General features: G+C 34.2%; 3 protein-coding genes across 3 annotated transcripts in view; 1 reads left to right on the top strand and 2 right to left on the bottom strand.

The window, feature by feature from the left end:
- Positions 1-8983, bottom strand: part of RtGEF (Rho-type guanine nucleotide exchange factor) — a 28032-nt gene extending 19049 nt beyond the window's left edge. Inside the window, exon 1 of the mRNA XM_070107583.1 lies at positions 8248-8983. The gene's annotated coding sequence lies outside the window, so the exon portion shown is untranslated. The remainder of the gene's footprint in view (positions 1-8247) is intronic.
- A 176-nt stretch (positions 8984-9159) lies between these two features.
- Positions 9160-9947, top strand: MED11 (mediator complex subunit 11). Its single transcript, XM_014230982.3, has 3 exons — positions 9160-9300; positions 9362-9609; positions 9671-9947. The coding sequence occupies exons 1-3, from the start codon at positions 9222-9224 to the stop codon at positions 9851-9853; spliced, it is 510 nt and encodes a 169-aa protein (XP_014086457.1). The 5' UTR covers positions 9160-9221; the 3' UTR covers positions 9854-9947.
- On the bottom strand, positions 9912-11795 carry Nufip (nuclear FMR1 interacting protein 1). The gene is made up of 3 exons (XM_014230981.3): positions 11499-11795; positions 11183-11448; positions 9912-11118 (listed from the first exon to the last, which is right to left on the bottom strand). Exons 1-3 carry the CDS (start codon positions 11691-11693, stop codon positions 9954-9956), a joined length of 1626 nt encoding a protein of 541 aa, XP_014086456.3. The 5' UTR covers positions 11694-11795; the 3' UTR covers positions 9912-9953.
- Between the last annotated feature and the right edge of the window lie 262 nt (positions 11796-12057).

Below are 12057 nucleotides of genomic sequence, written 5' to 3'. Positions count from 1 at the left end.
CATTTCCAATTAAAATCGCAGTGCTGAAAACGCTAACAATTAAAGTTTGAGTAAATGTTCGTGGCATTTCGAAAAAAAACAAAAATTTGCTTGAATTCAAAATTGCCATGGGCATCAAAAATAAACAATCTCGACCAACAACATATGGCAGCAGCCTAATTAATTGCTTAAAGATCTTGTCTTAAAAAATAATTAAAAATCGCTATAAACGAAGTAGCAGAGGCCAAAAAGAAGAGAACGACCCAAAGAGCTAAAGTGAGACAAAAGCGAGAGCGGCATATGGCGGTGTTGACAAATGTTACAAAGCGTTTCCGGTTTATAAAAATAAAACTCTATGTAATATATATAGTACATATTTATATGTATTCAAGTATATCTATATAGATATGCATTTGTTTATATATGCATAGAACGCTCGCGCACCACTCTTGACACGCGTACATACATATTTACACTTGTACTTAAGGAATTTTTAATTTTACAAACTGCAAGAGAAATTAAAAATGGTTACAAGGTCACCAGAGCCGCAAAAACACATACGATTCTTCGCACAGATCAAATTTTTCCACTCCGCGTGGAGTTCGTCGATTTTTACATTGCCAGCGGGCTTTCTTGGAGCGTGTTGACAGCCACTTAGCGCGATTTATCATTCGCTGAAGTATGCGCACCGCACACTCAGGCCGAAGTAATATAAACGATATATGTTTTCAAGATTAACGGTAACTTGTCACTTTGTTTTTAATAATATAGATGGCTAAATAAGCTCTATAAGCAAATGTATTGACACTGAAATGTGAGTTCGTTAGTTTTTGCTATAGCGAATTCAAAATTACTGCTATATATACGGTCTGATGCTCGCGCGTTCACGTTTATTTGGAGACTGAGGTGGCTGCCACAGCGAGCGTGTTTGTCAACGCCAAAGCGGCTGGTCGACAACCATGCGACGCACGCACACAGCAGAAGCGCCAACAGCAGCCGAGGAGCAATGCTCTCACGCAGCCTCATCGCAACCCCCAGCGCAGACTGGGCAACCGTTTCAAGCGCTTTGCACACACCCCTCTTGAAAAAGATGGCCATTCATTGAGAATTTTCTTCCAAAGCAACTTTTTTCGCAATTTAAAGAAATCGCTTGCGATTACCCGGTTGCTTTGCGGTATTTGCAGATTTTCGTTATTGCTTCGATTAGACAAACAAACGCACGCAGGTGTGTATGCATACATAAATACATATGGCTTTTGTTTTTTTTTTCTATACAGTCGCGTTGTTGCTGTGGCTAAGTGTTTATTTTTCAGCTTTTCGCCTACTCTTTCAGTTAGCTACTCAATTGTGTGTGTGTGTATGCATGTATTATACCATATGTTAGTGTGCGTCGTTTTCTCATCGAAATTATTAAAAATTGTTTTTAAAAAGCATTTCAACAAATTTATGTCCTCATAAAAATAATTTTGCTAAGGCGACCGAGCATTTATATGCTTGTACCATATACATTCATATAAATATAAAGCTTTCGTTCTTTTATTATTATTTATTTTTATCGATGGCTGTGTGTACTTCTGTCGCAAATGAAGAGGTAAATCAAAAAGTGTGCAGAGGTTATAATTTTTGACTTTTGGCGTTCCATATAAGCGCTCAAGTGAAGTGCAAAGGAGGACTGGGCTTAACTCACTTTGATTCTGCTAGATCAAACCTCACTTTCCTGGAATTGCTGGTGTGCCATTCGTTTTACAAGGTTGAAGTTGTGATGAAACTTTAAGGGGTTATATTCATTTGTAAATAAAAAAAATTGATTTTTTATTTTTGAATTTTTCTTATGTACATGTATTTGAGTATATTCTTCGAAAATTTCAAATTTATGTATTCGGCTGCCAAAACTTCAAACGCGTTTTTCTCGAAACGCTGTTTTCAGAATCGATGAGGCAAATTTTTTAAATATACTTTTCAGGTAATGATCGAAGGAATACAAGTTTTGACAATAATTTTTATTTATTTTAATTTTAATAATTAAAGTTTTTAAGCCACTTTGAGTTGTAAATTTTCGCACAAAAAATTAATTTTTTGGTTTGAGAAGCCGCCATTTTCTCAAAACTCAAAATTTTTACAATTCCTTCGATCATTAACTGTACTCAGCTATCATAATACTAATACATTGGTTTTTGGTTTTAGATAATTCGACGCCGAAATATTTTCCTCACCGCGTGACACCTTCTTACGGAGGACCTTCTGGAGATCGACTATAGGAACAAGGGAAACCAATATTTTTAAAATTAATCGCTGATTCAAAAATTACATTAAATTCTTTTTATGTTAATTTTTTTTTAAGTCGTAAAATAAAATGCCGCTTAAAAAAAATTCACAAAAATACGCATTTTTTCGGTCTTGCAAGTGGATGTAACCCCTTAAATTCATTTTCTGGGCCACTTTTATATTTGATTTGAAGCTAAAAATCTTGTTGACATCAATGAGGGAAATCATAGATAAGATTTTTTATTTCAGGTCATGCATGCTCTTATTGTATATGTATGTATATATGAAGAATGCTAAGAATGGCCGCTACAACATACAATATATACATATATACGTTAAATATTTGAGCAAAAGCGGCCTCTGTTCTTATTTATTCCATTAGCGACCAGAACACTTTTTATTTAGCGGAATTTAATGTGGTTCCATATAGTTTAATTGCATACGCGGCCCTCACCTTTTCATTAAAATTGTAAATATTTGATAAACAGATAAATGGCGCATTGGGTACCCACTTGTTCCCCATCGGTGGCAATCCGAACGCAGACAATTCTGGCATCGAAAAGTTTTTGTGCAGACCAACAAACCGTTAGCAGTCAGTTTGAAGCTTCCAGGTTCTTCTAACTGTAGATTAACGCCAAGCTTCACCAAAAATGGTTGCCTATTTACTGAAACTCTAAACAACTTTAAAGTATGTTCGCATTTGTATTATAGTATGCAATAGCATTTATGCATAATTTGCACTGAACACTAATTAGCGCAATGGAAATAGCATTGACTGCTTGTCCTTCACGCTAAATTAATTGCATGCGATTACATCAGATTACCATTGCCGGAGAATTACATGGAATTATAACAACACATGTTGTTGTACAACAACACACTGCATTCCAGCGCACAATCAAGAGCCGCAACGAGATACATTCGAGCTCACTGATTCTAAAAGAATAAAATATTTCAGTAGCGTTTCAAAAGCGTTGCGCCACCCTCGCAGAAAACAGCCGAAATTCATAAACTTAATTACATTTTGTAAATTTGTAGACGAACAACACTCGCTTGAATGGTTGCAGCAATCATAAGCTTCGATTTACATACATACATATATACATACATACATATGTACACATGCTCTTGCATGGCTGCATAGCTCAGCGTGTAAATATGTAGGTATGTTGCATAAATGATGTTTGCATGTATGTAGTTGTATGTAGATATGTGCATGCGTACATGAATTGGTTGGGTTAAGTAATGCATTCGTGATGATTCCGTGGGCAGCATTACCTCCGATTAAATGTAAAATAGCTTCCTGAGCTCAACCAAATGGAGTGCGCTTGTAAGACCGGCAAATACACCCAATGAGGATCAACATAAGCTATGCGCGTCTTTAACGGTAATTAGATTAGCTGTGCATAATTATAATCCCGTTGCATAGAAATTCGCTAACCTCCAAAAGCGGTAATTGTCCTCACCCGTCTCTCATTCAACTTTTAATATAGCGCCAGTGGCACATATCCTTCAGTTTTTTTTTACTCTGGTTTTGCATGCGCTTCCGGAAGCAAGCTGACATACATACATATATATATACACACACTGCACATGTAGCTGGCAATCGCACGTAAATAGTTGTCATGTAAAGAGCATGACAACGAATATGAATAATACTACGAGCAGTGGCAAGAGAACGGTGCAAGCACAATTTTCGCATTTTTCAGAAAACCTCACAATTATTTTTAATTATTATATTTTTACGCTTTCTCGGAAATAAGGAGGATAAATGCATATGCAGACATTTTTCATATGCCTGAATTTAATTTTTTTTGACATTTTCGGTTATATATACATTATATGTATGTATATGGCTTTAATGAAAATCGTGAATAAATAGGTGAGGGTATATATTTGCATCTGGATAGACATGAAACCAAGCTGTAGAGGTGTAGAAAATATTCGTAACTACAATGTTATTGGTACTTGGGTTGAAACCCAATGTTCGATCGGTTAAACTCCAATATTACGAATTATTTTTTATAAGTGAGGCTTCGTAGACACTTCAACTGTACGGTACGATTATATCACATCTCGAAACATAGCAAATCTTCATGGCACGTGTAACTGATTCTAATATTTACATACTCAACTATTTTTAAATACTTTATTTTTGCGCTTTTCGGCAATGCGTACGAAAATAGTAGCTCCAAATTACAGTTTACTTTATTGTAGAGGATAATGCACAATTAATGCAAAAAGTACTCAACTTAAAAATCGAATATGTCGCACTAAAAGCACAGCAGAGATGAAGAGCACCAGGCGACGACATTCGTTTGGCATGATGCCAAACGCCCAGACGCAGACGTCAAAATCAAATTTTCCTCAACTAAGACTAAGGGGTATTCTGGCCGTGGAAGGGAGAAAAAAGAAAAATTGCAAAATACCAGTCTTTATTTGACATCATTTTGGGCGCGATATTTTATAGATGTGGAAAAAATTATTATAATATTTTATTTAAGCGGGAATAAATGAGAGCAAAAATATTTGGAATCGATCGTTAAAAATATTGCGAAATGAGGAATTTTCAATAATTTGCCGTTTAACTTTCATACAATTTATGTTCGCCACTTCGTACGCTTGCATGAATATTTTGTTTATGAGTATTTGCTGCACGCGCAAAACACAACATTTGCATAAACAATGCGACACTTGCCCCGCAATTGTTTAAATTTCGCTAAAATTCACTTTGACTTCTTATGAAGGTTGCTTACTAAGCCAAGTGGTGATTTGATGATGAATTCGAATTGGAATCAAAGTATTTAGAAAATATTTACAAATAGTGCATAATCAAAGCTGTTGCATGCAAAGCATTGCAGATCATCGTGTGGAAACAAAAATAATAAACAACATTTAGGAAAATAAACACAATTCTATTTGAGTAAATTACCCAACAAGTATGAAACGATCAAGTATCGTGCATAATAAGTGCATACGGACTTGCACAAATATGCAGCAGTAATTAAAGGCACTTAGATAAGCAGTAAGATGCCTTTTTCGGGCAACACGAAGTTTAGACGACGCGTGCAGCAGCCATAAAAGCCAGACAAACTTATTTATATATAATACAAGTATATACATATGTATAGGACACGGACGGACCGCATTGTCAAGCCAGCTAAGCTAATGTCAATGCGAGGGGTTACAAGGGGAAAGTGGGGTTTAAGAAATTTGCATATATTGGAGCATACTCGAACGATACCTGGGGTCGAATTGTCGCTTCGTCTGCTTTTAATTCAATTCAAAGAAGTTATGACCCTTTTGAGCAAAATTATTATTAACAATAACGGCATTTTAAGGTACAAAAACTATCGAGTAATGAATCAATGACTATTTAAGGGTTTTGACAGTATGGAGGATTCATAACCAAGTGGTGGAGAGGAGCAGCAAAAATAGGGAAACAAGTCGGTCATAAAATATAACAGAATTGTTTTCAAGAATTTGCCAGATAATACCCATTATCAGCAAATTGGCATGCATGGATTTTCGAAAATCTTGTTGCATTTCGAAATTTGCTCGTAAAACAAGTTTTGGCAATGAATAAGCTCACAAATTAATTATAATTAGTACAAAAATAGAAATTTTAATAATTTATCGCGGTTCAAAAGTGCAACCAATTGAAATTGAAATAAAACATAAACTAAATTTTACAAAGTTAAATTGCTTGTAATAATTGAAAACATTTTGAAACAGACATAAATTAAAAGCATGAATATAAAAGGCAAAAAAAAAAAAAAACTTGCGTTCCTCACACTTGTGGCAGCAGAAAATTTATGTTTCCGTGTTGGGGTCTTGAAGTTTAACAGCATACAATGTCCCAACTTATCGATTTCAATCAAGGGTGGCGCAATGCAGCATACAGACACACAAAAACATTTGTTTGTGCAACCTAAATTTAGTGTACCCTCTAGAGCGTGTGCAACCGAAGTGTGAAGATCAGCGCTGCTGCTCAAGCTTATGGGATTTAAAATGTGGCAGACATTCATTGAAGCAGGTAGTGCATGCACAAATTATGGACTGTTGGCGGGATTTTGTTCAGTTGAATTCTATTTAAAACAACTTCAAAACATTTTAATGGTTTAAAGTGAAAATAGAATAAAATTTGTCAAAGCAAATAGGGAGCTACAAAAAAGCATATAAATTATAAAGCCTTTCAATGCATGAATGAATGAATATCCACATTTGTCACATCAACGACCGAAAAAATCATATAATACATATAAGCATCCAGTATGGTACGTGTTGTACAGAGTTGAATCGACTGAGGAGCAACAGTTTGTGGTGAGAGCCATTGGCAACTTACGAGGGTATGCACTTACATATGTATGTATTAATATGTAACGCATTGTGACTCAACTCGACTGTCTAGCTCCCTGTGAAAATTGGCGCCATCATCGGAATAACATTGTAGGTAATCTTAGCACAGCCAAAGGCACATCTATAAACCGCAAGAGTCATTGTGGCTACATGTAGCCATAGATTAGAACACGGTGTGCAGTAATCAAACAACACTCGGAACAAAATATTTAAAGCACATCAGAATTGTTGCAGATAGAGAAGTCAAAAAGATAACAAGAATTATGTTTTCTTCAAGTGCCTGCTGTAGTATGGAGAAAACTCTTATTTATGGCGAATATTGTATATGTATAATTAGCTTGAGGTTACTTTATCTGATTCAAGATTAGTTGCTCTCCTTGTACATCACCTACGACCAGGGTTGCAAATAATGCATTAAAAAAATAATTGTAACATTTGATTTTTTTTGTAACCCCGAACTAAAAATATTGTAATACTTCATACTGGAATAAGAAAAAACAAAAAGAAACACAAATTTTAACCTTATATACTTGTTTAAAAAAAAAAAATTAAAACCAAAAACCACTTTAAATTTTTTTTTTAATTTTCAATTTATTTTTAATTTTTAGCCCCAACTACCGTATTGAACAATAACAAAGAAAAATTTTAATTTTAAGCTTAGAATTAAGAATTTAAAAAAGAACTTGTTTTAAAATTAATATTTTTTCGCGTTTATTGAAATCAAAAAATAATATTTTAAATTTTCAATCCCAAACATTATGAAAATCATCAAAATGAAAACTTAACTCTTAAAACTATAAACGAGTTTAAAAAATTTAAATTTTATTTTTAACATCAGTATTATGAAAATCCAATTTTTAATTAATTTTTTAATTGAAAATTTTGAATTTTAAAATTCGCAACCCTGCCAACGACACGCACATATGTATACTAAATACATTTATATGGTACATATGTATAATATTTGCACGTCGTGTGATTTTTACTGCAGTGTTTCGTGAATTGCTACACTGTTCAATTCTCCTCTTTTATTCTGTTGCAACTCAGACTGCATTTCTTTGAACATACCGTTGATGTTGTTGCGCACTTCTACAAGCGACCACTTGTCGCCCTCTTTTGTACGCTGCTCTTTTGTGAAAACAGCAGAACAAATAAAAGCAAATAGAAGAAACAGTAAAAACCTGGAAAATTGCATGAAGTAAAGTGCACCATATAGCTACAACTATGCTATTGTCATCGTTGTAATGCTTTCAATTCTGTCTGTTGGATACTCTTTGGTTGCGAGACAATAGCAGCTTAGATGACGCATAAAACATATGTGTATGCGCATAGGGTAGGAAACATAGCCATGCAGTTAATTGTGCACATATTAAATACATAAACTTACACGATCTGAATAAATAAAACTAAAAAAAATACAGTTCAATAAATCTAAATTTGTATATTACCTATACGATATTGTTATTAAAATTAAAGCAAACAATAAATATTTAATAAGAGTAAGAAATTCCCAGCAGTGTTCCCAAAACCATTCACGGCTAGTTTCGAAATGTATTTACATCGGTACATACATGTACGCAATCTACCTACATACTAATTATATCAAAATTAAAGTATCATATGTATGTGGGTACAAATACTTACCATATAATTATACTGTTGCCACTACTCGGATTTTATCCAACTCACTACAAAGCTATTTTATAATTGCACCCACAACACCGACGTTTAATATTAGCTAATAGAAGTGATATTTTTTTTATTGTTTAAATAAGAAAATTTAATGAGTTGTAAGTAATTCCAACTATCGCATTAGGTAACCGATTTTTTTCAGTAAATTTTTTAATCGCAACTTTGTACCATATGTTGTTTTTTTATATTTATTAAAAACAAATTATTAAAAATAGCAATGTTCACAGGTTTATTCTTTCTCAATATAACATCGGTGACAGCGACAGCGCAGTCAACAGCGGCAGTGACATTAGCTCGAAAAAGAAGTGAATAGAAGGCAGCGACGTCGACGACGAAAGCAACAACAGAAAAATTTATTGAGCAGAGGAAAACTGACTGTATTATTTTGTATGTTTATACTCTTTAAACACTAACAACGGCCCGTATACCAATCTGCACTTCTTCGCGACAATTTTAATAAAATAATTAACATGTTTTTCGGATTTTTATAATGTATAAAATCGAAAAAAGCGATTAAAATGACACACCAAGAAATCTGCTCGAAAATTACTCGACTGCCGAAAATGACTAACTGAGTTGCCAGCTTCAGTACTAATACACACTTTGTAGTGGAGACTAAAATTCTTGTTCATATGTTGCTAAATTATTACAACACTTTTAAACGACTTAGAAACATTACATATTATATCTACTATTTTATTCTTACATGATGTAAAAATATTGTATTACATATTATAAATAAATCAAATTAAATGTATTGTTGTTATCACACCTAATCGCGGCCAACTCGTATAAACAAGAAACAGCACAGCCAAGTTTGGAGAGAAATGTCAAATTGAACAGCTGATCCAGTTAGTTTGTTGAGAGGCTATACGAAAGTTTAGTAATTTTAAATCGTTGGAATAAATAATAATAATAAAGTAGAAATGGCACCTAATCCTTTAGACAAAATACACGCATTAGATGAAATAGAACAAGAAATTATAATGTGTCTACAAAGTGCAGGTTTTTATTCAAATTGTAGACGTAAGTATGCATTCAACAATACTTTTTTCGGTTTCCTCAGGTCAGGCGTTGCAGGAACTTAGCAAGGAAAAATCTTCGCAAAAAAGTGCAGAAACCCAAACGCAGCAATTTATCAGATCATTATCCAATGTAGAATCAAAGTTAAGCGAGCAGATAAATTATTTAACACAGGTCTCTACGGGACAACCGCATGAAGGTTCAGGATATGCCTCTGCAAAAGTTCTACAAATGGCTTGGCATAGAATACAACATGCACGCTCTAGAGTGCGTGAGCTAGAAGAGTCTAAGGTAAGGTCTTTTAAGTGCATATATGTAGTTCTACGAAATATACATATGTATATATTTTTAGGCGAAATATACACATGCTGCTCGACAACAACAACAACAGCGGCAACAGCAACATGCACAGCAGTTAGCGCAGCAACAGCAACAAATGGCTCAGCAACAGCTTCAACAAAGTCACGACAATTCTATTAATCCAGGAATGTCTAATGCTGGAGCAACACAAATGGGACAACAAGCTCCAAATTAAGGCCAAATTATAAATCATTAAATTAAGCACCTACTATAAGAATTTATTAAAAATAAAATTTTGTTTGTATGATTTTGTACAAGTTTACTAATAACTCAGTTTATTTTTTTTCGCCTATACCGAAAAAATTATTTTCGCAAACATAACGCACGCACTGTAATAACACATTTCGCTCGTGCCTAATGTCCGGCTCTAGTAGTTTTTCTAACAATGTATTTTGTTTCCGTAAACGTGCTTTTCGATAGTCTAGCCCTGATTGTTGCTTATTTAGTTTAGACACTCTGTCCGCTTTTGGAAGTCTATTATTGGGTTGCTGATTATTATTACTTGGTCCATCATTTCTTCGCAAATTTTGTTGTGGAGATTTGGTAGGGATCGGCAGATCAGTTGAGCGCGATATTGGTGCTTCTTCCGGCGCCTCATCATCAGAACAGACTAAATCTGCGCTTTGTGGCTTCTCAGTTTGAGCAGTACCAACCGAATTATCGCTAATATTTTCACTTTTTTCTGTAACGATGTTGTGCGGATCTCTTTTATCGGAATTAGTCACTATATCGGTATTTTCCAAAGTCTTTTTGCTGTGTGCCTCTGCGAAATGTCCTGATTCTGTATCTTCAACTTTTTCAACATTAAACGAACTAACGGAGTGTAGATGCAAGGAATTTTCTATAGGATTTAATAACAGGCCCTTATCACTCGTATTTGTATCAGTGCAAATTGTATTATTTGATTTATCGTCATTTAAATTATCTGTGTCATTATTATCCATTTCATTATTACTGTAATCATTCTCAGAATCTTCATCTGATCCATACATTCCAAGTAAGCTGCTCAATACGTTCGTTTCTTTCGGTTTCTTCGGCTTAACGTGATGATAATTGGCCAATTTACTTGTGCCTTTAAACATCAAAATACCATTGCAGCTTATATCATTTTCTTCGATATTTTCTTCCTCAAGTGCATTTTTTGCTGACTTTAATTTTGCTATGACATCATTTTGCTTCTTCTCCTCGATCTTTTGAATTTCTTCCTTTTTACGGCGTTTATTATTATTGCGTTTTCTTTTTTCATTATCATTCTGAACTTTTAGGTTTTGTTGCTGATTGTAATTTCTTTGCTTTGTTTCAGAGCAATGGTTTTTTTGTGCCCGTTTACGATCCTCTTGCTTCCCAAACCTACTATTGTGGGCCTCAAGACGTTCACCACGCTTCTCACGCTGCTCTTTGGCACGTTGCCTCATTAAAGAATTTTCTAATGTAGGATATCTACAAAATAAATAAATATTATTACGAAAAGCTATCTTTTAATTTTGGTACACAATATTCTCACTTTCTTTTCCTTTCTTCGCGCCAAGCAGCTATTTCCTCAGGCGAGCTAAGTTTTTTGAATTTATCAAATAAACCAGAACTGTGAAGTGTTCCGACATGTTTGTCCATTACTGAAGGATGTCCTCGATAGTTGCAATTATCTACTGGACATTTCTCATGTTGCAATTTGTGTCGCCGTAGATCATCATTGGACTGTAACTCCATGTCACAAGCTTCGCAATATTCAGGTTCAACGACTGCTGTTTGCGCAGCCTCTACTTTAATAAACTATTGAAGGCTGTACAATTTTCAACACTTAAATACAGTTTTAAACTCACTTTATTTTTATTTGCCGTTTGAAGGTATTTTGAAGGATATGTGGGTCCCCGTTTTCCATACATTGGCGGTGGCTGATGTCTTGCATGTAAGGTCATTCCAGATGGAGTAAGAAAGTGAGGCTTCACTGCTAAAGGAGATTCCATTTTTTTATGGAAATTCGGGGAAGGTAAAACGAATTTTTGCGGATTATCCATTTTTTACACAGGAATTATATTGTGATTTATAAAATCGATGTCCGCGTGTTTTTGTTTACAAAATAGTCAATGACATATTAGCATAAGTATGTATTGCCAACTATTTATTCGCAGCGAGAGATGCCAGAGTACAAAGCAAATTTATTTACGTAGAGCACAAAGTTTCCAGCAAGCCTATCTCAAATAAATTTTAGCAGAAAATAAAAATTTTTAAAATATTCAGATTTTAAAAATAAACTTTAGCAGAAATTAGAAGATTTAGGATATTCAGATTTTATACAATTTATTTGAAATTAGATTTGATGCTTAGAAATAACAGAGAATGTAGATTATATATAACATTATAAGCCCTTTTATATTATAA

The sequence above is a fragment of the Bactrocera oleae genome, chromosome 3 (genome assembly GCF_042242935.1).
Source record: "Bactrocera oleae isolate idBacOlea1 chromosome 3, idBacOlea1, whole genome shotgun sequence".
Classification (NCBI taxonomy): Eukaryota; Metazoa; Arthropoda; class Insecta; order Diptera; family Tephritidae; genus Bactrocera; species Bactrocera oleae.
The sequence above is the reverse complement of the archived record's forward strand: the minus strand, read 5'-3'. Positions and strand labels throughout refer to the sequence as shown.